The sequence below is a fragment of the Anas acuta genome, chromosome 8, assembly GCF_963932015.1.
Source record: "Anas acuta chromosome 8, bAnaAcu1.1, whole genome shotgun sequence".
In the NCBI taxonomy this organism is placed as follows: Eukaryota; Metazoa; Chordata; class Aves; order Anseriformes; family Anatidae; genus Anas; species Anas acuta.
In genome coordinates, this window is record NC_088986.1 from 6880012 (window position 1) to 6906608 (window position 26597).

At 44.2% G+C, this 26597-nt stretch overlaps 1 protein-coding gene across 2 annotated transcripts in view; it reads right to left on the bottom strand.

The window, feature by feature from the left end:
* Positions 1 to 7136: 7136 nt before the first annotated feature.
* Positions 7137 to 26597, bottom strand: part of RNF11 (ring finger protein 11) — a 31619-nt gene continuing 12158 nt past the window's right edge. For both annotated transcript variants that reach the window (XM_068690198.1, XM_068690199.1), the window contains exons 2-3: positions 9872 to 10041; positions 7137 to 9315 (exon numbers count right to left, since the gene is read on the bottom strand). In XM_068690198.1, the coding sequence (XP_068546299.1) occupies positions 9144 to 9315; positions 9872 to 10041 (342 nt within the window). In that variant the 3' untranslated portion in view covers positions 7137 to 9143. The remainder of the gene's footprint in view (positions 9316 to 9871; positions 10042 to 26597) is intronic.

Here is a 26597-nt window from a genome sequence, read left to right on the forward strand (position 1 = left end):
GTTGAACATAAACACCCGTCGTATCACACGCATAATCTCCAGCTTCAGTTGGGGACCTCGTAGTTGGTCATGACCAAGTAGTCTGTGCTTTCACTCTCACATTTTCACTCCCAACCAGGAGGAAACATTACCTCCGTCATACAACAAGGTCTTATGGACTGTACTATTCTGAACTCACTAAAGGAGAATAGAACCTTGCTTGCTAAAGGATGCATGGAGGATCTGGTATGCTACCACCGTATGTCAGACTTGATTTTTAGATACGTTACATTTTGAATTGTCTGCTTTTACTCTTTGTTCACGAGTATACTTCATTTTGCTTCTTTTCTGTGGCTAGTGATCAGAAACTCAGTGGTGTCAGTGGGGGCTGCAGCTAATATATCGATATCTGGAACATCTGTCATGGGATTGTCTTTCAGGCTGGAGGAACCTTTCCATTGTTTCTACTGAAGCTGCTGCATTCCTCCTGAAGGAGCCCTCCAGAATGGTAAATTGCTTTAAGTACAAGGAATTAGGGGAAGCACAATTGGTGTGAGAAGTTCTCAAACAGCTTCTGAATTCGGTGTATTGACCTACAAGAAAATAGTGAATACCCTAATGGAATCACGGATCAAGGATTTTCGCCATGGCCTAAAATTTAGGAAACATTAGGTACTGCTTCAGATGGATACAGCCAATGCCTCATTTGAAGAAGAAGCAGTTCCTTCTGCTTTCAAACACTGCATGGTCTGGCTAATGTTCAAGAAACCCTCTGTATGTAATAAGCTTTAGCCAACAAGTGTTGGTATCAGCTCTCAATTCTCAGCAAAGAAAGAGAAGTTAACCAAACGAAAACTACTAACACATGTAGCAGAAAGTAGTGTTCAGTATTCTACACTTAGTAGGACTTTTATCATAAAACTTAGATACTGTATTTTTTATATATATATATATTATTTAGTAGCACTGATGTGTGGTTTCCTGTCAGTAGCCAAGCAGAAATTCATATTTGGTCTCCTGGATGTCTGCAGCAATTGCCGTGGTTCGCCTTGTGCTATCAGTGTCTTCTGAATGTGGTAGTGGCAAGGGAGGGAAAAGGAGTAAAATGAAGATAATTGTTATCATTAGATCTGATGCGTGGAGTCATGCATATGTGCTCTCTCACTGACCCAAAGGGAGGATATGGGTTAGAAAGCTAGCAGCAAGCAGCTTATACTGAAGTCTAACAAAATCTAACTATGTGAACAGCTCCTATAAATAACACGAGATGAGAGAACCTGTTGGATAAAGAACGGCGGGGTGAAGCTGAACCTGGTTATAGGTTTTCTTGATAGAAAAGTGTGATGAATTCACAAATGTGATACAACTACTGCTATTTGGAAATACCCATTTATGGTTGCTCAACTAAAGCACAGGAACACACTTTGATTTATTACTGATATGCAGTCCTATTATGACCTGCAATTAATGCATTCTGTCACGGGTGGTTAATTTAAAGCCTGCCCCATTCTAACACTGCCCTCATTTACACTGCAGTGATAGAGCATTCTAAACTTTGCTTTGGAAACTTTGCCTTTTATGAAATTTAGCAGCATAGAACAGGATCATAGCAAACACTTCCTCCCATTTCACACTGGTTTTGGCATTCAATTCTACAGTAAGTTCAGTGCCTTAGTACTTCTAGTTGACCTGTGGCCTGGGTCCAAGGTAGCTAAAAGATCGCGGGGTGATAGATTTGACTGCTTGCGTATCTCGGGCCCAACAGCAGCATCTGCAGTAAAATAATGCTCCTGTTTGCGAAACAAGACTTTCCTAGAGGTCATCCCAGAATGCAAAAGGCACTCCCAAGAGCTTAAATACAGCACTCTCAGCCTCCTGTTCCACCTGCAAGATGTGTTTCTTTGCCTTGTCTAGCATAAAAGCACAGTTGCAATGCGCATGTATATGAAATGACCAAAACAATGCGTTCCACAGTTCCCCCTCTGGGAGGAAGAGAAGAAGATAAAGAGGTGAGTCATGTTGTTTACTGCTGTACAGGAAAATGGTTAATGGTTGGAAACGTCACTGATGAACAAGATTGGAAAACCTGAACAGACTAGAAATGAACTTGCTTCTTTTCTCATTATGTTCTGCAAATACCCTTTTGTGATAGATAACATGCAGAGTGTGTATTGGCAAGTATTATAATGGAATGATTTGTCATTATAAAATATTTTTAAAAGATACTCTCCAGATTTGCTTCAGGTGCTTTAAAAAAAAAAAAAAAGACATACTTTATTTTAAGTCCAGTCCTTGTCTCAAAGATTTATGAACAGCAAGAGAACTAATAAATACCTGCATTGCACTGTGGTAAAATTCTGCATGGTGTTTGCTCCAAATTCAACATTTTTGTAGGACCAGGCTTTGTTCCATTGTTTTCTGTGGTGTTTTTTTGTTTTTTTAAATCTCTGGACCTACTTTCTTTCATTGCTGGCTGAACACAAGCAAAATGTTTATTTAGAATTACGTATTGTGTTGAATTCAACTTGCTTTCACTCTCCTTGACTACATTACAGAAAGAATACAAACCAAAGCAGTCACAATCCAGCCAGCACACTGGCTTCTAAAATTAAAAAAAAAAAAAAAAAAAGAAAAGAAAAGAGGGAAAAAAATCATTTACCTTCATTTATCTCATGTCAGTCAAGTACTGTAACAACATTTTCAGGTCTATGGCTGAAAAGTAACATTTTTTTTACATCTTTTACGTAAGGCTGTTTCTTACCAATTCATCCAAATAGTAATCAGACTCAAAAAGGGGCCATAATATTCAGCTATTTTAGAGAAAACAGCTGTTCAAATGTTGTGTTCGCATTCTGTACTTGTGAGAGCCAGTGACAGTTAAAGATTATGACTTTCCTCTAAATAAGTCGTCCAGGCTCTCTCTTTCTGACTTTTGTTAAAATAAGTGAGGTTGCTACAAAAATGCTGATTTGGATATCATAGCTACTGACTTGTTTCAATACCTATCAGAAATGGTACTTAAACTTCGGTACAGGCTTGCTGCTGGAATACAGGTGGTAGGGGTAGGGGCTCCTGGATTAAGGCATGTTAACAAAAATGTAGTTGTGGCTGTTTGGAGTCTGTTGTTCCACTTGTCTGTGCCTGCCAGTGGTTGCGTGCCAACGTTTCGTGGACTCTGCTTTCTGCAGAGGGCCAGTGCAAGAAGCCAGCAAATGCAGAGTCTCTGATCCCAGTAACATGGCACGAAGGTTGTTTGCATTCGTGAGGGAGAGTGTAGAAGATGTGCAGAGAGCAGAGCCCCAACACGTGCATGTGCTTTAGAGCATCAGTTTGTTATTTCATCGAGTGCTTGCTAACAAAAAGTCCAGTTTTGGTGGTGTGGGCCTGAGAGGGATGATCACAGACCACAAGCCTTGTGGCATCAAGGTTGCGTTCATCCTGGAAGCCAACAGAGAAATAACCCAGTGTCCATCAGCCTTCATTTGCTTTTGCAAACTCTTTTTGATGGAAGAACTCTCTGATCTCATGTTATCCCCACCCAAAATGTCCAGAAATGGACAGGGCAGTTACCAGGAGTGAAGGGGAAAGGCGGGCGCAACTGTTAAGTCTAGTAAGGACTTGGATTTGGATTTTTTAAACAGCAAGTAAATGGAAAACCATGCAGGCTGAATTCTGTGGGTTTCAGACTAATAGTCTCTGATTTGGCTTTGCTCACTCACTTCTCAATTCTTTTGTAGAAGAAACGTGCAGAGTCTCCTGTTATTTTGCTCTTTCTCCCAGGTCATTTCAAGCAAGATGAGCAGTGTGTGCATTCTGAACACAAGTAGGTCCAGCAGGACATCAGGTCCTCTGCTGAGGCAGTTGACTTGGATTTGAGCCTTTTCTCTGTCGAGAGAGAGAAGTAGAAGCTGCAATTTTCTGGATGTTTTTCACCTCTCACTGATCCTCTTACACAGCCACACGTAGGGTGTGTGGAGGTAAGGAATGCCTTAGCACACCAGGGCTGTATTTGATGCTTGTCTGCAGTGCTGGAGCCACAGGAGCCGTGCTTGGTTTTGATGATACCGTAGGTGCAGTTCTAGGATGAGCTGGTGTTGTGTGTGATTGCGGTGCTTTTCCTGCCCATTTGGTGAAGGTGGTGCTGTGGCACATCTAAAGGGAGCCTCTGCTGGTGCCGTGCAAAAATGGAAAATGGGGCCAGAATCTCCAATGCTCAGCAAAGGTCAGTAGGTGAAGCAGTGATGACTGTAGAAGATACAACATATGGGTTGTGTTCAGTGTCATCTTCCAGCAGGTACTCAGTACTGCTCTCATCACTCCAAGGTTACACAGCCTCCGCTTGGCAGCTGCAGACTTTCGAGAAGCAACCAGCAAGGACAGTTGCAGTTTTGGTATTTGCTCTGGCCTCCATTTTTAAGGCTTCCAGGTACCTGGGAAGCCTTGGGGTAAGGTTTCTGTTCTGTGATGCCAGGCTCATCGCTGATGCAAATAATCCTTGGTTCTTCTAAGGAGCAGCAGGAAGCCCACCCGTAATGCCTTTGCAAAAAGCTTGTGATCTGTGACATATGTACATATATGTTATTAAAAATATGCGCATGCATGCTCACACACAGCAGCATTCTTGATTAGACAGGCAGCCACCGCCGAGGGGTAGGAAAAAGATGCTATGAAGGTGGGCGTCTGTCTGTCTGCAGTGAGGACCTTGGCAAATGTGTGGTTAGTGAGCAAGAGCAGGGCCTGTGTCCAGAACAAAATACGTGGTGTAGGCAGGCAGAAAGCGCTTAGTATGTGCTGTGGATTGAGCAGAAACTGGTGTGTGCTAAGTTGTTGTTGGAATGCTTTCATTTAAAATAAAGGCAAACACTCTCTTGGGTTTGGTGCTGCAAATAATAGTTTTTAAGTTTTGTTTGTGTGTTTGTTTGTTTGTTTTCTGGGGGCTTTTTGATTGGTTGTAGCACAGTTGATCTGCTCTTGCTGAGTGACTTACATCCCTTTGTGCTGCTAGAAACACAGGCAGGCATTTTCACTAGTGTTTTTTCATTATATAGACGCCTTTCTGCAGCTTTTACTTAGCTGTGTAGGTACAGAGTGGATATTGTAACAAACCAGTTGGCAGCATGCAAATACAGTTACTCCTGCTTAAATCAAAAGGATGCTTTTGTGGGTTATGTTTGGACCATTCCTTTTATCAAAAGGCTTTACATTTCATACCACGAATTCCAAAGCCTTGAACTCTTATCCCAGAACATATTTAAATGCAAGATAATCTGCAAAGGATGGTTAGCATAAATTATATTCTTCAAAGTGAAATTCTATATAATAGGAAAGTTAAATCTTTGAAGATTATTTTTATTCTGGGTATTAAGAAGTGTTCTTCTGGACAGATTTTGTTCATGTTTTTTTATAGGTTATCAACCAGTGTGTATGTTTTTAGTACAAAATTGGTGTTTGTAATAAACTGTATTTTCAGTTGACTAGCATCCACTTTGTAAGTCCCTTTTAATCCAGGATTTAACTGATCAGAGGCCTTGTGTATGTTTGGTTTCAGCCGTCTTGTTTTTTATTTAACTGCCAGTCCAATGCAGAAGTACTTTCATCTTTACCACGATTGCACAAGGACAGGAAATGTCGAAGTCTTGAAACTGTGGCAACTTAAGTTCAGGTATTTCATAATGCTTTAGCCTGGAAGTGTACACTTCTACCACTGCAAAGAGAGGCCTGTCAGATCTCCAAACACATAATTGCTTTCAGTCCTGTGAAGTTGCAAGGTAGTAGGAACTTTGAAAATTTTATGTGGTTAGAGCCTTTCCACAACTCCACCTCTTCACCAAGAAATTCTCTGCACTTTTTTACTTTTTTTTTTTTTTTTGTCTGGGTACAAACTTTCTGTTTGTCTCTCTGATTTACCTCATGAACTGGCAGAAGGTAGTCAGTATTACCCTGGCTTTAGACACAAAATGATTAAAATGATAATTCCAGTAGCATGCAAGAACTTCTAAGCATAAAGGTCTTTATGAAATGGAGTATCTTTTGCCTCAGATTTGTGAGGATTTTGTTTTCTTTCCCTACTATAAGCTGTTAATATAGCCCAACGATTACCCTCCTGTGCATGCACCTCGGATGGTGGCCGTGCCCTTTATCCCCACCTGCTCCATCTCCATGGCAGGTTGTGGTCCTTGACTAGGACTGCGGGTCACTGCAAGGCTGCGGTGTCCGGCAATGACAACAGGTGGATGGGTTTTCCAGGTCCATGTCTCTTGCATTGTTGCCTGAGATTGCAGGGGCTTGACCTTGATGATGCACGCAGGTATTCCTTGGGCTATTCCAGGGTTGTTCTGCCAGGTACCGGTCTAAAGTATGGCCACTTTTCACTGCAGTACACACTTCCAGTAGGGTGCTTTAAAGCAACATTTTTCTAGTTCACTTTATGCAACTACAGTCTCGATTACTTGAACACAGGGGCTAGGAGAGTATTTTTTTTCTTGACATTGTTTTGCAAACATTTAACTCTGGGCATGTCCACCTTGAAACATGCAGCACTGTCAAAGGAACGGCTGCAGGCAGACAGGGCCAGAACAGCAAGAGCCAGCCCAGGACTGCAGCAGACTCTGCATAGGAAGCAGCAGTGCTGCAAATGAACTAATATGTTTAAAGTTCAAGTAATTTATTGGACACCTCTGAGACAGGAGGCAAATATTAATTCCACCATCTGTAAGATGAGGATAAGACACAGATCTGGTTTCATAACTGTAGCTAAAATTCAATTTACATGTTATTTTGCATTGAATTCAGATAAATTACTTCGAATTATGAATCATCCAGAACAGCATTGCACCTAACAACTTGAAAAAAATCATTTGATTTATTTGTTATATTTACACATTTGTTTTTAAGCTAAAATTTGATAGTTTTTTTGTTTTTTGGAATGTTCTCGTGTAATCAACTCTAGTTTTAGCCCTTCACACCTTTTCATTATTTAACAAACATTTTAATAAAAGTAATTTTTTTCCTTAGCCCAGTAAGTATATCAGTGTTAAAAGTTCAACTATACAAAGTGCCTAAAAAAGCATTCAGGTCAGTAACCAGTCAATATTTCTTTCAAATCTTCCTTAATCAAGTCTAGTAATAAATAAAGACTAATACCCATGTGACAATGATGCTTTTTAAAATTGTTCATTTGCCAGTTTTAACAAGATAAAAGAAACTAATACGTAATGTGGACATTGTTTTACGCTGAAAAAAAAATTGAAACCCCAAAACAAAAACAAACACCCCAAAACAGACAAAGGACACAACAGAACACACATGGAATGATGAAAAGGAACAATTATTTCGCACTGAAAAATATTGCACAACTTCAGGTCTGTCTGCCCAGATTTTGCTCCACGTAATTAGGTATGTATGAATTAAGCACAAAATTGTGTCCAGATAGATCTATAGCAATTTGAGTGAATCTAGAACTGTAGATTGCTTTGACTTGCTTCTGACTGCAACTTGGAATTCTTCTCTACGTGAGCAGGTTGCTGTCAGCTACAGGTTTGATAAATAAATCAATGTGTTGATTCTATATTTTGCTGACCAACCCTTCAAAAGTTATTGGTGACATGCACAATTCTTCTATATGGTAAATACACAAAGTCATCAAAGTACTTGGGTCTTTAAACACAACTTGTTATATCGAGTCCTCAAACCATGTATGAAAAACAATCAAGAACATTCCCTGATGTGTTGTGGTTAACTTGAGACTGCATCTCATTTTGCAAGACCAAGACTTCTCAATGTTATCAGTGTTGCGTTTGAAGGTATAAACGTCACTGCAGGGTACAGTAAGGAAAAAAAAACAAACATGCTAAGTGAATAAAAGGCCTTTACAGCTACAATCTTTGCTAGCCCATCTCTTAACAAGCACGTACTTTTTGCTGCAGAAATAAGCTAATGGTGTCATTCTGGCTATAGCAGTACTATTTTCCCCCTCAACTGCCACTACGACAGTCTGTGTTTATATAAACTTTGCGCTATATGCAGAGCAAGTTTTTTCTCATATCTGATTCTTATCTGCTTGGTGGACTGATGTGTCAGCCAGCAGGGCTTAACAGATACATTTAATACAGGAGACTGAGATACAGTATGTTTATTCTTAACTTCTGATAACCTAAGAACTACAAGAACAAGAGATGCAGTATCCATTTCCTGAGATTAAAAACAACCATTTTTAGGGAGAAAAAAGTAGAGTAAGTGATCAATGCTAGTGCTACATTAGTTCCAAATATCTTTTTCCAATTATGGTAGCTTAACTATTTATTGTCCATCTGTCCCCCTTTTAACTTGATCAAGTTAAAAAGTAGACATGCAAGTGTAAGGACTGTTTCATCAAAACCGAAGCAAGTTATAAAAACCATAATAGCATAATTTAATTTGTAGGACCAGTTTTGTATCTTCATATCCAGCATCACTTGCAGAAAAGGGATAATGCATCTCAGTTTGCTTACAAGCTAGGAGATCACTTTGAAGTCTGCATATTCCTAACTGCAAACAAAATATAGCACTTTTAACAGGTTATAAATAAACTGGTTTTCAAGCATAGAGCCAGCCCAACAATAACAATACACTATTAAAAAGACCTAAGGCAATGAATTCCATCTCCAATGGAAAGAAAAAAAAAAGAAAAAAGAAGAACTGTGCAAACAAGCTTAAAACTATTTCTTTGTGCCAGTGTTATAAAATGTAGATTTTAATAAAGCCTTGACCCAAATGCCAGGACTTGTGAAAAGAATCAAAACAAAAAAAAGTTACTTTATTTAGGAAAAAAAAAATACTCTTATCTTACTGCTAATAAAATTGGATACACGCAGTTTAAACATTTACATTGCTGTAACACTTTACAATTCCTATATATGGGTGTAAGAACAAACATTAAAAGACAATGGTGGGTCAAGGCTTTACATTAAAAATAACAACCTACTTTTTCTATAGTCTCTAAAATACTATGTTTTTTTTCCCAATATTTGCAGCCATTCAGGAATATTTTTTATGTATTTATTAGGAAATGTATATTTTGTGCATGATCTTAATTCCTAATTCCTGGCTCTTTGGGCTGAATGACAAAAGGATCAAACCCATTAAAGTGGATGGCCTCCTCGAAGGTTCAGTGGAGAAACCCTGGCTCAGTTAGTCTCATAGGATGAAAGCAGTGCTGCATCCACTGGCTCCATGCAGGATGGACAGGTAAAGGATCTCATCAACCAGTCATCTATACAGTCCAGGTGGTAGATGTGCATGCACGGCAGAAATCGGATAGGGTCCCCATAAACAAAGTCCATCATACAAATGACACATCTGGGGAAACAAAAATTGTTAACACATTTAAGCTGCTGTTACCGTACCACGTTGGGAGGAAAAGCAGTGTAAGATCTACTGGGTATGTCTACGTGAAACAAGCTTTGACTACTTGTAGATACAGCGAGGATTTCTTAGTTACGTCAGTGCTGGCTCCACCAAGCACTGCGTCTCTTGGTGTTCTCTTTGCACAGCGTGCCCACGACTGCAGTGTTAGCAGAAGGCAGGAAGCCTGCAGGCATGGAGGGGACAGCTCAGCAGACTGCGTAAAATTAGTAATGGGAAAAGGAGAGTCACAAAGGTGAGGAAGAAGCAGCGTGGAACTACTTCCCGATGAAGAGAGGATAAAGGGGATGGTGAAACAGACATACATTGTATGGACGAGAGAAAGTAGATTTAATTTGTAGCAGGAAAGCAAAGAAGGATGAAGCAAAGAGGCTTCTGCGTGGCCCTTTTTTCAGAAAGCTGTGTCAAATTACACCCAGAACAGGTTTGCAATGGCAATATCATAAACCAATGCAACACCCAAATTATTTGTTAGTTTTCTGTAACTTACTCTCTGATCTTCTTCTCGGAGCCGTCTCTCCCAGGATCATAGACTCCTTTAGGTAGATGCTGAATAAGGCCTATCCTCTGCGCTATTCTGATTTGTTCTTCTTCTGTCAGCTGTGTTGCTAGCCGAGTCTGGCTAGGGGTCGGATGATAAACAGGAACAGGGACTTGCTCCTAAAGTTAAAATAGTTCAATTAAAAAAAGGCTTTCCTGATATTTCCTAGCACACAGACAATGTACTTAACTTTTCTTCTCAGTCCTACAAGCGATTCTGTGATCTCCCACTCCTACTTTACAATTTTGGGGCTATAATTATAGACATAATGGGATGAAGGATTGAGGCCAGCATCTTGGGCAAGCAGCTGTTTGTGGTTGTTCTCTGCAGAAGCTTTTTGTCTCCGTGAGTCATTCACAAATGAAATATGTGCACGAACTCCACCTGAGAGCAAGCACATAAATCTTACAGGCACCTGGTGAACTGGCAGCTACTGAATCAAACAACGTAATGGCTTTAAGTTGCAAGTGGAAGAAGCCCCGGTACTTGTACCAAAAAGTAGTTTTGCTGTTACATTTAGGAAGAATTATTTGCAAAGAAGAGGACAGCCGAGTCCGAGAGCTTCAGAGAGGAATGCTTTATGACTTCTGTGACAACAAAAAATAACATGAGCTATTCTAGGCCACCCAAACTCCAATCCAGAACTGCAGACTTGAATTCTTGCATGTTTAAAAAATGTTACCTGGACAATAAAAATAATTGCTTAAGTAAATAATATGTTCTACATTTTCTCTTATATGTTTATATAATTTTACAAGTTCTCCCAAACTGGACTTCAGCTGATGTATGTTGAGAACACTCCTTTCCCAAACAAAAACTACGTGGTGTGCAGGTATTCTGCATTCCTTCCTCTGCCACGGTCTCAGAAGCTTCTTTGATCATGAAGGAGCTTTACAGCAGACATTTTCACATTTACATTAACACCTTGCCTCGCTTTTCAAGCATTTTTTGAAAGTAAATACTAGTTCTGAACAGGAGATACTCCTAGGATAATACTGACCAGTAACCATAAGCCCACTGTTAAGAGAGACAACTTCTTGCAATAAGTCTATTTAACGGTGCTTCTTAAACAGCAGAAAAAAATCAACTTATAGACAGAGGAGCTGGACGGGCTGTCCCCTCGTGCTGCCCCTGTGCCTGGCTGCTGCCAAAGGTGTGACATGGGACATGTGGCCACAGCACCCAGATGGATTCCTCCAGCACACAGCCAGCTTAGAGGGACACCAGCACCAACCTGCTGGCATCACCACCTGCCTGCTCCTGAGCTAAGGTGACTTCTGCTGCTGCAAATCGTGGCGAGCAGGAGCACAGCTGGGGGCAAGGCTCCAGGATGGCTGGAGGAGGCTCGGAGCCGCTCACTGGCCAGAGCCCATGGTGCCTGGCAGTAGAAGCCCTCACTTACAAGAAACACTCACCAGAAATAAAAGTTGCCCTGGCATTGCTTTTAACACAGTGCCTACTGCTTGCAGCTCACCGATGGGGTAGAATTCAGCCCTCTCCTAATTCAACTACACCAGGGTTTCCCCCCTGTAATCTCCTCACAGAGGGCTTCCGAGAAGGTTTGGAGAGTGCTGATAGAGCCACGCTTCCACAGAAAAAACGCCAGTGGTTCACAAAGTTTGATTAATTTCCTGACTGCTCTAGACTGCATTTCACAGAATCACAGATTTCTTTCAGAGCAGCTGCCTTCTAATGGTTTAAATTATCTAAAGTATTCTCTAATCGCTGCTTGGCTAGAGAAAATCACCAGCTGAGGCTAAGGATGACCTGTCAGATATAACAGTACCCACGAAATGGCTCTGCAGCCTGTGACACCAAGGAAATGAAGCAGTTTTTCTCCTTCCCAAATGCTGCACACCCTCTGCACTGAAGACAACAGCCTGAGGCAGGGCCCTGTCCTGGTCTTACACTGCAAGACCCCACAAACTATCAATAACTTTTTATTTTCAAGGCGCTGCTATACCTCTATGGAAGCACGATAATTAAATCAATAGTAGAGGAGGACATTACTGCTGGCTCCTTCATTTGTCACGGAGGAAGATGCATGAAACACTTCACACTGGGAGACGGAGGCACCCCCCTCCCTGTCTGCAGAACAAGAGCAGAATAACAAGCACCACGCGCTGCCCAGGGCCGTGCAGGGGCAGACGAGGGGAAGGTTGGGAGCTGCGTTACCCCATCGGTACGGCCACGGCTGCAGGTTTTTTCACAGAAACGTAAGGAAGGCAAAAACAGGAGAAGGAAAAGAGATCAGGAAACTCAAAAACATCTGAAAGCAGCAGGAACACCGACCTGCAGGTGAAAGGTCCGTCAGGGCAGCAAACCCACCAGCTCAGCCTGACACATGCAGCACAAGGAAATCACAGCTAAACGAGGATCTGTCACAAGGTAAAAGCCATCACATCTGGGACAGCTCTGAAATGAGCAATCAGGCCTAACAGGCGGCTGGTGGCTGCTTCAGGTTAAGTTTTGGGCAGTGAACGAGTGTAAAAGGCAGAAAATGAGCATGACTTTAAGCACAGGAAGGCCAATCAAGGCAGAGACGCCTTTCCCTTGCTCGGTTGGTTACAGGCGCTCGCTGTCAGCAGGCCCCTCACCTGGGGGCCCCTCGGGCACCACTTAGGGCCCCTTTCCCCAGGTGACTTCTGTCCACAGAGAGGAGCAGAGCACGGGGCTGGCAGTGCACAGACCCCTGTTCCCTCCAGATGCCAAACCCACAAACGCTCTCCCCAGCTCTGGCACTGTTTGCAGCGCTCGTCCCTTGGGCCTCCTGGTTCAGGCTCCCTCAGAGCAGAGCCGCTGCCTGCCCCGTGTCTGATAGCCACATCTCACACACCCAGGGGAGGCAGGAATTTATTATGGTTGTCAGCTGTGAGCCCCTGCAAGTTCACACAGCAGACAGGCATCTCTTGTCAGATGGGCGAGGCTGGGTGAAAACCGAGCTGTCTTCCAGCACGAAGCCTTCCTACTTGGGAATGTGAGAAGCCGGGAGGCGGAGGGCTGCCAAGCTGCTGTGAAAATGCATAAATCGTGGTGCTGTAAATAAAAACGAGTGACCGCTCAACACCCATGATCCCCTGCACTTCCTTAACGTCTGATGGCACTCTCATCTCCTCCAGTTGCTGCAAAAAGCCTGGACAAAAGATACCACGGAGATGGAAGAGCACGGCCCTGCAGAGGGAACACAGCGACGACTGCTTCACGCCTGGCCTCTCCCCGCGACAGACACAGACGAGGCGTGCCTGTACCTGCCTCATTCTGAAAGCACCCCAGACTGTTTATTCACAGCAATACTCGCCCTCGGCAAATCTCCTGCGGTTTTTATCAGCCCAGGTCAACGCGAGGTCCCGCGCAACCCAGCGGGGATGTTCCGGGGTAACGAGCTGGGGATTTAAGGCTTCGCTCAATCAAATTACATTTGTGGCTACAGGCCCTCTGACATGCATATACACAGAAAAGATCGTATTACCCACGTAATTATTATTACAGTCCAAAGACGAGCAGGGATTTATTGCTCTTCTGTCTCACTTTTCCCTTATCTCCCGTGGAAAATGTTTTTGCAGACAAAATTATGAAACACTGGCTTTCTAGCCAAAGTCTCTGTTATTTATCATCGGATAAAGACGTCAGGCATTTCGAAGGGAGATGAAATTTCAAGCTAACTATTCCTCCGTGAGAAAAAAGAAAAAAAAGGAATGATAAAGAAGGCCAAAACAATCAAATCTACATGTTAGTGTCAGCCAAAGAAGTAAAAATCACTCCCTGGCACTCACCAATGACTACATCCATACGGGGGAAATAATGATGAAACACCTCAGATGGCCACGGTCCCAGGGATGCACCCGCTGCTTCTGCCTTGTTCAAAGGCAGATGCTGTCAGCACACCTCCCCCTGGCTTTCTGTGCATACAAAACCTAATTCCTGATCATCCCTCGTGTTTATTTGGCCCTCAGATGACAGCATGAATTCAGACTCAGGACTACAGTGGGGTTTGCATCTCCACTCCACCCTGGCTCCTCCTCCCCCAGGGGCAAGGGGGGCCGTACAGGCATCTGGAGGTCTGCATATTTCACTTCTCATGAAAATAAACGCTTCCACACTTTGCTTGAAAGGCCCAGACACTGTTCCTGCATGCGGATTCCCAAACATGTTCTTGCCTAGAAAAGGAGGTTTCATTCAGCACAATTTTTTGTTTGAGGTCTTTTCATCTATGCAACTTATCCTGGTTATTTATGCTGCTGTAAAACAGCTTTTATTTTGTTTTACAGCACTCTCATCTTGTTCTTGCCAGTGTAATGAATCTGTAATACTCTGAAAGCAGGTCAGTGGTAGATCAGAAACTCTTAATCCCTGGATAAAGATTATTTTAAGATCCCTCTACGCCACATATCAGCAGTGTGCTATCACGGCTTTTGTTTGTTTGTTGTTTTTAATAATTGCACCAACACGCACGACTCACCCTTTCAGGAAGGGCAAAGGTGAGACAAATAATTGCTCACACTTCATAGCTCCAGAAGTTAAAGCCTCGCTGCCGTCCCTGACATCCTGCCCACTGCCACCTGTTTTCCACGACTGACCAGTTTGCTTCGTTTCCATCTTTATATTTTCTTCCTCCAATGCTCTCGGTGTGTGTCACCCTGAAGTGCTTATTTGCACTTTTACACCAGCACATCTGTTCGGCAAAGGAGACAAACTTCCTCCTACCTACGCTTATCTGAAGTCTTTTTTACACTTCCCCAATACCGGTAGGTGCAGCACTCACGCTCCTTGTGGCTGCTGCTAATTAATTAACACAAGTCTAGCAGTTCAAATTGAATTTCCCCAATCGCTCCCACAGCTCCTTTTTGAAATCCCTTCACTGTGCAAACGCCTGTCTCGAATTGTGGTGTCTGAAAGCAGCTGCTTTGTGTTACGGCTGCACCAGGGCCACGTCTGCTCCACTGCTCACGTCCTCAGCCACCGACGGCGAAGCCGTGCGGCAGCTCTTTGCCCGCTGTGCTCACCTTGCAGCCTCGTCACCTCCTGGGTGTCCCACCCTGAGGTGAGATGCAGGGATCCTGAACAACCCAACCTAGGCATAAACAGCTGCAGTTTACAGATGTAAAGGCAGGAGGTGAGAAGAAATAAATAAATCTTGCTTTTTCTGTCGCTTGCAAAATCCCCGATGAATTTCATGAAACGTTCTCCTCCTGCTACTTTATTACTCATAAGAAACTGACTGGGATAATGGTCCAGAGGCCTTTTCTGGAAATGCCATTCTGATCTGGGTGAAAAGACTCAAACTCCATCTGTATGTTAATACACACTCTGAAATAATATCCTCCCCCAAGACATATTACTGTAAAACCACTCGCCGCTATAATGTGCATTATACTGCAGCTACAGCTTACTTTAATAATCCTTAGAATATTACGAGCAGGCTGCCAACTATAAAAGCCTTTTTCTGCCATACAGAAGAGAACAGTTCATTTATAAAGCTAAATACCAGCTGCTATAAAACATCATGTAATGAAATCGTTACCCAATCTTTTATATTCCTGCTTCCAGGTAGCCCGTCAGTATAAATAACTGCGATAGCTGAGCACTTACTCTAAAAAGTCCTTTTTGAAGCAGAATTCCCTCGTCAGACCTCTGCCATTTGGAAGAGGGAGCTGGGACAGACAACCAGACCCAACACATGAGCACCCCAGAGCCACCCTGGCTCCAGCTGGAGCCTGAGCATGGGTTTGCCCAGCAGACCTGCTGCATGTAACAGTAACACAGCCAGAAGAGAGATCAGACACAACATTAACACCATATTAAGCAAAACTGTAATTGAGCCTTTACCAAATTTGCAAAGGAGCCAAAGAGTGGTTCCCTTTGTTCGTGGGAGATGCGTGAAGATCCACGTAGCTCCCTCCTGCCAATGGCACCTCTCAAATGGGTTCATTGCCTGGTCTCCTAAACACACATCTGCCTTGGAAATAGTTACAATTTCTTGCATTTCTCCACAATTGCAGCTCTTACAATTTCCCAAATTCCTTCCTAAAGAGATTAACTACACAATTTAAATTTAAAAGTAAATTTGATTCATCTGGAACTTTAAGGCCAATAAAAGTCTATTTAATTTTAAAGAATTATTAAGGTATCTATCACTGCTTGCTAGAGAAAGTTTACTTTAACTGTTTGTGACCATTTTAAACAAAACCACCTTACTTTTATTTCCCTTTGTTTGACGTGTTCCTTGGTAAAAACTGAGAGCACTGAAGGACAAAAGAAAACCACAACATAAAACGTTTCACATCTCAGTTTTGCGTTTATAGTTTAAATTACACAATTATCACTGAAATATTAACTTAAACCAGAGAATTGTCATGCAAAGCAAAACGTGCACTTGCATCTCACTGGCCCATAGCAAGTAGGAGAGCAAAGCACAAAAGAAGAGCAAAACCCCTGGCACATGGGATGTGCTCAGGTTTGTGCACGCTTCCCATCAGGGTGCTCCTGAGGAAGATGAATGAGTTAAATTCCAAACTGGGTGTTGTACACATGGGTGGTCATTGCTGTAGCAGACTAGGAAAGCAGTCTGCAGCAGAGGAAGGGAACAGAGTCCCTGTGTTGTTTCTCCAGCTAGGAAGCAACACCTGGTTTAAGCCATTTCCTTTCAGAGTTCTTGGTGTAAGCCCTGGTGGTTCTGCAGCAATGAAGTAGCGTTACTTAAACTACTACTGCTAAAACTGCAAAACAGCCCTTTGCCTTTTTTCCACAATTAACCCTCTGAAATGTCTGGGAAGTGCACCTGGGGAGTTACAGCAGGCAAGCACCAGCAGTGGGTCCTGGCTGCTGGCTCTTCCACCCCGTCCTACCTCGCAGATGGAAATCGCCTGCTGCTCTGCAGTCACCTCGCCTGGAATCTGATTATCATCAATGCAAACCTAAATACAAGAGATTAGCAAGAAGGGGTGGTAGGGGAAAAGCAGTAATTAAAAAGCAGTAATTAATCCCTGGAAGCACAATCTCCTGACACAACCAGACAATTTTTACATTTCCAGGCTGTGCAGCAGGCTTCTCTGGCTCCAGGGCCGTATCCTTGGGCACGTTTCCACTGAACAAGTCTGCTCATCAGCTCCACGTCGGCTTCAGCTGTCCTTGCTCCCTTCTCCACTGACCCCACCAAGCTTCGGGGTGTGAATTTCTGCAGGCTAACACACACATCAGCACATCCTTACTAGTCCCAGGCCACTGAATTGCCCAAGAGAACTGACTCCATCTCCAGAAAGAGCTCCCAACAGCTCTGCTCGTGGCATCAGGCCACAAGTTCTGAGATAACATAGTCCTCTCACTACAGCTCCTGGCGTGTTTATTTTAACAGGTTATTTTTATATGGGGATGGGAAAGATCCACAAACAATTTACAAAACTTCACGCATTTCTGTCAAGCTGTTACAATGAGAGGAGCCAGGGAAGAACAGTTGTCCCCAAACGTTAAATTAGGGGCACTCACAGACAGAACAGCCTCCTCACACACCCCAGGGGTGACACAGCAAGGCAGACAGCTGGGTAAGGAGAACACGGAGCAGACAGGGCCAGCAGTCATCCCTGCAGCTGGTGGTAAGAGAAGAGCACATGTACGCGAGTCATCCTACCCCATAAGCAAACCACAACGTCTGCATTATTGGCACATGTTCTCTCCTACTTGCACCAAGTGGTTATCTCTGCAGAAACCCCTTCTTAGGTCTGGCAAGCAGAGACAGTTATTATAGCACCACGGCTGCACTGTACACAGCACTTATGGTTCGAGCAAGATGGTTGCTGGAGAACTGAAGGTCAGGTTCAACAACAACAAAGCAGCTGAAGTTTGGGGAAGAAGTAAAAACAGAAGAGCTTGGTCCTAGACAGCGGTGGGGAAAACAACTAAATCTCAGTGAGACCGACTCCTCTGCTTGAAGGGTCCAGAGTGAAGCTGCTGTGTCCTGCTGACTGCTGGGGAAACACCGTGACGCATCCCAGACACCGTGTCCCACGCACACCTACCCGAGCCACCCAGGGCTGTGACTCACTCGGGCTGCAGCAGACAAAAAAGCCCAAGCTCACGCGCCTCTGAGACGTGAGCCTGGCCCAACCCCACCGTCCTGTGGCCCCGAGGCACCGCTGTGCTCAGATGCTGTACACAAACCAGTATCACTGACTGCGCCATCACTGGAGCGCCTGAAAAAGCTGGAAACAAGCAACCCAGAGGAAAATGCACAAGTGTCCCTTTTAGGGACTCAGGCCAATTGTGAAATATTGACTCCGAACACTTAAGAAATAGCAAGAGCACTAAAATGTCTGAAATGTATCTTTGGCACAAATTGGTTAGGTCAGTTTGAAGGCAATTCTAAGAACAAAACTGGTATTTGGAGTACTTGAGGAACAAGGTAGCAAAATTACAGAAATCAGCCCTAATTAGCTGAGAGGGATGGCTGGGGAAAGAGACGGAAATAGAGAGTACACAAAAATGCACATAAGTGAGAGACAAGCGATCCATCAGGGGAGGGCGGCTCAAGTGTAAACATATACAGGCTGCGCTTCTGTGTATAAATACAAGATGTGTGTGTATATATATATATATATATAATGTATATATGTAAGTGCATAGTACAAGAGCCCTTCAAAACTAATAAAAACATAATAACAGAAAAATATGAGTAAGATTGATATGCAGAAGTAGGAATGCATTTTAGCAGGAGTACAGGGTGCACAGAACATCAGAGGCTCAGCGACATGCCGGGACGAAGGATCTCATCTCTGGGATCAGCATTATCACCCCCGTGACACAGCAAGCATCTTCCCAGGGCAAAGAGGGCCACCCAGAAGACAAGTTAATGGCCTTGTCTAAAACAAGTTTCAACATACACCCAAAGCATAGCATCAGATGCAAGTCCTCACACACCAGGCTCCTACAACAGGCCCGACAGACACAACAGCCGGAGCTGGGACAAGATCACCCTGCGTGCAGCCGTCCCGGGGGTGCCAGTTCAGCTGATAAGAGGTTACACGGATGACGAAAACACACAGATCAACAGCAGCTATCTCCGATCATCTGCCTCCTGATGTATTATCCTACGCAATGACACTAAATACTTCCCTGTAGCTACCCAGTTACAAGCACGCATCACAAAGGAGGTCTGAAAGGGGACGCGGTAGGTCTTTTTATAGATAAACAGTCTGCTCCCCTCCTTCCCAGTACAAAACAGGCAATGCAGCAGAGTTGCCTGGCCGAGACCTTCCCCTTACTAAGGGAGCAGGCAAGAGCACAGCACCCAAACTGCCCTAGTCCAGTAAAGTGGGGAGCAAACAAGAAAAGATAAGCAAAACCAAAACTGTTGGAGATTTTTCCCTCGGGCCTTGCAGCAAGCAGGAGTCCAGGACAGCAGGACTCTGTCACCTGGTGCAGAAAGGGTACAAACCCAATCGTCCTGCTAAGGATAAATGACTTCAGAAAGAAGTGATAAAAATCCTCGTCCTAACACAGAAGAGCTTCAAGAGATGGACAGGGCTGGTGATGAGCTGGGTCTGGGTAGCCACAAAGCAAGAAAAAACTGCAGCAGAGAGACTGCTGGCATGTGGCACCTGCTCTGACACCTTGCGGCCAGCAAAGCAGCCTGTGTCAGGAGGGTTTATTTCAAAACTCAGGAATCTGTGTTACACTTTACTTGATCATAACTTTGTACTCAATTTGAAATATTTTAATTATGTTTTTAACAAAGCCATCTTCAATTACAAGTGCTTGCTCAAGCAGGAAGCTGCCACACCTTGGCAGTTCCATGGTACAGTCAGATCCGCAGCCCTTTTTATTCCCTACTAATTGCATCTGAATTTCTAACACAAAGTGCACGTCCCTAAGATCAATGTGCATGACTTGAAATCTCAGCCGAGGCAATGCAGCAGGGACCCGGACCATGCAGAGGATCCAGCAGCTTTCTGAGGCCAGTAAAAGGACACAGTCACTGCTGGGTTTTGCAATGGCTTAGCCACAGGGGTTGTTCAGCATGTTTCTGCAGTAGCTTGTTAGAAAGCCACAGATACGTGAAGCAGACTTAATAATATACCTGCTGTACACCAGGGCACCTAAATGCAGTATGAGTCTCCCTGAAGAGCTGTCCCTGTGGTGTGCCAGTGTGGAGATGATGTCCCCACTGCCCACAGGATCCCTCCCTTCTGCCCAATGCTAGCAGTGCGATTCCTGTGACTTCTTCTGCATTTGACTTCTGGTGTGCCCTGCGAGCTGTCATGTGAATGGGGTTTGGATCAGGTAGTGCTGCCAGCACCACCGGCCGCTGGGCTGCGCACAAAGGATTTCTTCACTGGCGATGCCCACGCGCAGCCCGGGTAACACGCTGTGAGGATGCAGTCCCCTCTCCCAGGCACACATCCACTTCCATGCCCCACTTCTGTGAGAATTAACACACAAAAAAGGCGATTCAGCTATTTGGTGTCATTTGATAATAACAGTAATTATTTCAGCTCCAAGGTAATGAGCAGCAGGAGTAAATAGCCAGAGGCATTGCTCCAGGCTATCAGCTCATCTCTGCTGGTCAGTTATTAATGTTGAAGGAACGTCTCAGGCATTAACTATTATTGCTAAATCTGCTTTTGGTCGTTGGTTTTTTGTTTTGTTTTAATGCAGTGCTCTATCTAAAAGCAGGGAATGACTGGATGGAAACTAAGGCATACTAAAGCATTATGAAGTTCTCCTTCCCAGTGCAGTATTAGCAGTGAACACAAGGGCAATGTTTCTATTTTTTTCCGGCTCAGTCTTGTCCTCACAAGCAGTGACTCTGCATTTTTAGCTCGCAGGGCACAAATCCAAGAGTGATCTCATTCAACTGTCAAACCACTTCTAACAGAAAAAAGGTCTGTGCCAAGAACAGGTAGAAAAATCATAAATAGCTCTCTCAGGACTTGGTTATACAAGAGTAATATTTCCAGAATGTATTTTCCCTACTTATTTTAGAGTTTTCAATGCACAGAGACAGTTCAGTGAACATCTGCTTTCTCCCTAGTCTGTCCCCAGAAAACACCCGTCCATTTTACAGTTACCTATGAGGCACACATTCGCTCACTGGCGTAGTCAGGATGAGCTGCAGACGTTCAGCTTCACAGCTGAATAAGCTACGATGGCCATCAGGAACTGCATAAGCAACCTCTCCTCTAATGAAAATTTCTAGTCTGTTATTTCTTTAACCACTCTTCTTTGGATCTTGCCTGTGCTTGTTTTACACCAAGGCTCACTTGGTGTGCTTGTTTTACATCAAGGCACAATTGTGCTCATTTCAGCGCAGGCCGTTTCACAGTGGGTGCTTTTGGGTGAGACCTGAGGGAAGCCCAAAGCAGCAGGGAGCTGCACCTGGGGTCCGGACCAGGCTCCTGAGGGGCCGGGGGCTGCGGTGCCTCGTGTTGTCTGCCCTGACTGAGAGAAAAACCTGCCTGCAGCCAGCCTGCCCCCCTGCTTCCACATGCTTTCACAGAACGTGGAAAGAGCTTCCCTGGCATTAAGACCAGCTATCTGAAGAAGACCTGAGGCCGCACCGCTACCACAGCCACGCAGCCTTGATGGGGCCAAGCCCACCAAGCGCTCTCCTCACCACCACAGGAGCAGGGACATACAGCTCTATGCAGGCAGCTCCTGCACTCCGAACAGCACCAAAATACCTGCTTTTGACCCATCCCTGTGCTTGCTCACACAAACGCACAACTGGAAGCTGCCAAATGCCGCCCACAACAAGCCCTGGCCTGAGGCAGCCAAGTGAACGCCAGGCCCGGGGACTCTGGTGGCAGCGAGGCGCGTGCTGAAGTGCCCTCCTGGGCCAGGGCCTGCTGCCACAGTGGCCTGAAGAATAGAAAAGCCATTGAAGTGGAGTGCCGTGAATACAGAGAGGTCATTTTTCTGAATATGGACTGCCTGATGGGAAGACAAAGGCCTGATTTACCCTGAAATACCCACATCCGAACAGCTGCAAGACTTCAGGGCGCCCAGCACGGCCTGAGCTCCCCCACATGCAGTCAGGGGCTCTCCGCGTTAGGTGGAATGCATCAGAAATCCCCAACAGCTGACACGGTGCTAAATACGTCACTTCAGGTTGGGGTTGAGAATGAAATCCCACTGAAATAAGGCGGCTACCTGTGCCAATTTAAAAGCATTCATTTCCCAAGATTGTTACAGGTGACTTTCAAATCCTCTGCTTTGGACACGTGCACACACGACCTCCCCAGCCATGCACTGAAGCACAGCTCACGCAGGCGAGCTACTCGCTGCTTTTGGGGCCACTAACAGACAGAAGTGAACACCGTACAACATGACACTACCCACACTGTTTCGGGTATTATGAAGATGTAAAGAAATACTTTCACTTACCTTATCCTCTTAACGTTTGATGTGGAATAACCATGCCCTACTACAACCCACACAATCACTAAAAGACACTTTGCCAGTTCACACAAACCCCAGTCATGATAGAATACCAAAATGGAGTAACACCGAGGTACAGATGGAGAGCTCTGAGACAGCAAGTCTGGAGGTACTCAGTTTGTTATTGTGTCAAAAAAAAAAAAAAAAAAAAAGAGCCACAACAAAACAGCTATCAAGAAAACCCTGGGAGTTTTTTAGGTTTAATTTATGACATTTAGTCTAGAACATGCCTTGTTACTTGGGTAACTACAGAGATAACTGTAGTAGCTAGAGAGGTTTAAACAGAAGAAAAAGGTGGAAAGCTTCTTGTTGGGATTCTAGCTGCATGAGAAGTACAGTCACTCAATTACTACAGAAATATTTTAGTTATCTTTCTAGATTACTTAAAACTCCTTTGCTAGGCTGCACCCTGTCAGCAATGCTCTCATGAAGCATTTCCAACCACAAATCCCTTTTCAACATTACCACAGAACTTGGGAGACCATGGCTTATTTTAATTTCAGGTTATTCCAAAAAACCCCAACAAAGCAGAAATTTTACCAGAGGCTTGTGTCTGAACACCGCTCCGTCCCGCTGGGGCTGGGTGTACCGAATCCTGACACTAAGGAGGGAGAAGTCTGTGGCTGCATTTTTCTTCTTGAGCATTTAAATGCAGAAACAAAAACATACGTACCAAATACAATCGGGACTTTACTCTCCCCTGAAGCTCCCTGGATGATTTCCAGAAGGACACCTATCCTAAATGCGTCTCTTTGAGAGAGGACAGTTGCACCACAAAGGTGGACGTGCTTCTGCACGGTCATCAGATTTCCCAAGTAATCTCTGAGCCAACAGACAAGGTAATAAAAGCAGTCTAAATGCTCAGCTTTATCTGGGATACCACCTCTCCTATAGGCTAATCTCCACTACAGCAAAGAGACTAACAGAAATTGCTGCAGCTAACAGATTTTTGTTCTCTCAGTTGTTTTGCATCAGGCACCAGAGGCAGAAACAACGCGGGGAGATGGGCAGCTCTAGGCAACTCCCTGGGGGCAGAAAGAGCTGGGCACAGCTCTGTCCAGGAGCCTGATGGTCTTCAAGGGAAATCTGCTGAAAGCCCAATGCAGCAATTTCAGACTGCCATAGCTGGTTAAAGAAACTCATTGCTCAGCTGAAGCTTTGTATAGAAATTAAGTCTTGAAATACCATATAGGCCTGGTCCTGACTTTGTATCAGTTCACACAATGCTCTGCTCCTGGTGATGTCTAGCATGATGTAAACTGGTTTAGTCTAGTGAGAGAGGGTAAAGGCTGGGAGCACACTCAGGTGCTTGTCCCTTGGACCTCTGAGCTGCTCATTCTGCAGGTTTAAACTAAATATTTTTATTACTTCCATTATCAAAATGCACTGCAAGATGCGGAGCAGTCAGTCATTGACCCTTCCATCACTTCAAACATGCCTTGCTTTAACCTTTTTTTTTTTTTAAATAAAAGTGCCAGTGACTCTGGATGAGATAGATTTTGTTTTTCAGATAAACCAAGTTTCTTGAATATTATATCCACTGACAAACAAAATAAAAATAGAAGCATTAGCCTAGAAAAACAAAGGCAGAAAGGGATACACGACTGAGCTCCAAATAAACTAGGAGAGTAAACATCAGAAAAAGAAAAACAACTAAAGATCTGTTTGGTACAAAAATAACAGGTTCAAGCTGGCCATAAATATCTAGAAATGCAAAATAGCTTCTTGAGCCTTAGTTCTTGGCTGATCAAGAGGCTCCCTGCAGAAGTAGTAAGGGCAGAGCTTGATCAGCTTATTGCAAAAATTATATGTTGTCTGCAGAAAAGAACTTTGCTGGGAATATGACTGACTACCCACCCTTCCCCTTATTCAGCCACCAGCCCAAGAGCTACTCATACGCTCCTCAATATGCAAATTCTAGTACCATAACGACCAGGGCTGATATCCAAATTAATGCAATCTATGATGTAGTATAATAACTAGCAACAATACTCATCATATCTAACTCAACCCAATTTAAATAAAAGAGAAGGCAGAGCTCATTAAATCTGAGCACTGCTTTGCTGAAGTTATTATAAATGCTTGCAGATGCTCTCATGAGTGACTCCACCTAGAAGTTTAAGACACTAAGAAAAGAAAAGGTTTAAGAATGAGAACATACATTTTTGGAAAAAATCATTTTGCATTACTAGCTCTGGAAATCAGCACAACTGCTGAGAAAAAGCCTTTGATTTTGTGATCTAGCTATAGACAGGGTCCTCCAGCATACACTGAATTAGCAATTTCACAGCAATTACTCCGTTCAGTTCACCAGGGAGTTCTGACTCCTCTATTCACCCAACCCAGCTATAGAGGCCTGCATGGATTCTGCAGCTTTGGATACATTCAGGTTCAGCACTGCACATGGCAGGAGCCTGAAAGCACACCCAAGTCCTTCCTCCTCGCCAGGAAGAGCAGCAGACCTGGCCTGACCTCTGCTGGGGTTCTGCTGGCCTGCTGCTGGAAACCACCTGCAGCAGAAGCACGGCGGTTTGGGGGCAAACCCTGCTTCCTGCAGCACACTTGACAGGTCGAGGCAGGAGACAAAGCAGCTGGAGAAACCTGCTGACAGTGCACTAGCTGGAAGTCCCACCCCATACGGAAATCTCCAGCCTCACAAACCTACTTGTGCTGCTTGAGCCCCACTCCTACAGCCCAGCACAGCCCAGCAGCCCTCTGCTTCCTAGCTACCAGCAGGGGAGGGCAGCCCTGTGGCCCCAGCCTTGGGTGGCCCATGGGCTGTTCCTGTGGGTCTCTAAGCCAAGAAGTACGCCTGCCCTGACATAGCTCATGAGATCCAAAAAAGCTGTAAATTTGCTCTTTACCGCCTGTGTCCAGTGTTGCTAGCTCTCAGTTCAGAAAACTGAGGACAAAGACACTGAGCAAGGAGGTGCGATCCGTGTGAGAGGATGGCAGAGCTACAAACTTCGCAAGAGTTGCTAACACTGCATGAGCAGACGTGAGAAAAAGAAGCCTGATTTGCTTCTCAAATTTACTTCTTGAAACAGGGTTTTGTCCCTCAACTTGCTGTAAGTACAACTGGCTTTGATAGGAAACCACCAGTCTCCTGAGGCACACCGAGCTAGAGTAAGAAGTCACAACATGTAAAACAGGACTGCTTCATTGAGACGGCTAGTTTAGCTTCTGCTGTTGTATAATCATATAATTTCTTAATTCTAACCGTTTTAGACAACAGGGAGGTTGTTTCATTAAAAGCCACATACCCTGGCAGTCCTCACATACATATGCACAAAGGTAATCAAACTCTTAACAGTACTGACAGGGCTTGCCAAGTTATATTCAGGCTTTGGAAACAATCCACGCAGCAATAACTGGAAGGCTTGTGTGAGGGAAGAGGCACAGCAGCACCCCACAATGCAAATGAATGATGTTACTGTAATCATTCGCGTCCCAAGGGAGATCACAGTCTGCTGCACAACATGAACAGGCTGTGAAAGTCTTCACCGATTCCTGTACTCACCAAATATACTCATGAACTGTTAGCTAATGTTAGCGAAGTTTCTTTAAAAAAAAAAAAAAAAAAAAGCAGCAAGGAAATGCACCTAAGCTCCGTTAACAGCAGTTGTGGCAGACAGCTTTATATTCTTTCATTCTGTTCTTTTTGTTTGCTTGCTTTTAAACAGGAAGATCACAATTAAGAACAGCATTAAGGTTTTGTCTACATTGGAGATTTGTCCCAAAGCACCATAATCCCTGCAGCTGCAACCACTGCCCCTCTGAAGTCAGCAGTGGCAAACTTGCAGCGCATTTTATGCACAGACCGTTCCCAGATGCACTCGCTGTCCAAACTAATATCAGGCTTCCGTTCCGCGCATGCTCTGGTATGCAGTTGAGTCCAACTATATTCTATGGAGAAGTCAAAAATCCTGTACCATTTTGTGGAAATAGAACATAGCTGTCATCTCTAGACGTTTCCAGAGACGCCACAAAGCAAAACTGAACGTATAGACTGCAAGAAGTGCAGATAAATCCGACCTCCACCAGGATGTCAGTTTGGCCCACTAAAGCTGACAGAGGAAAATGAGAGAGAACTTGTCTCAGATGCCTTAATGGTGTGAGCTGACACACCGAGGGATCAGAGACATACCAAAGCTACCAGAAAGGGACCAGGGAGCACGTGGCTGTAAGAGGAAAGCAGGAGGGAAAGGTGAAACAATCCACTCTGGCAGCAGCAAGGAGTTAGACC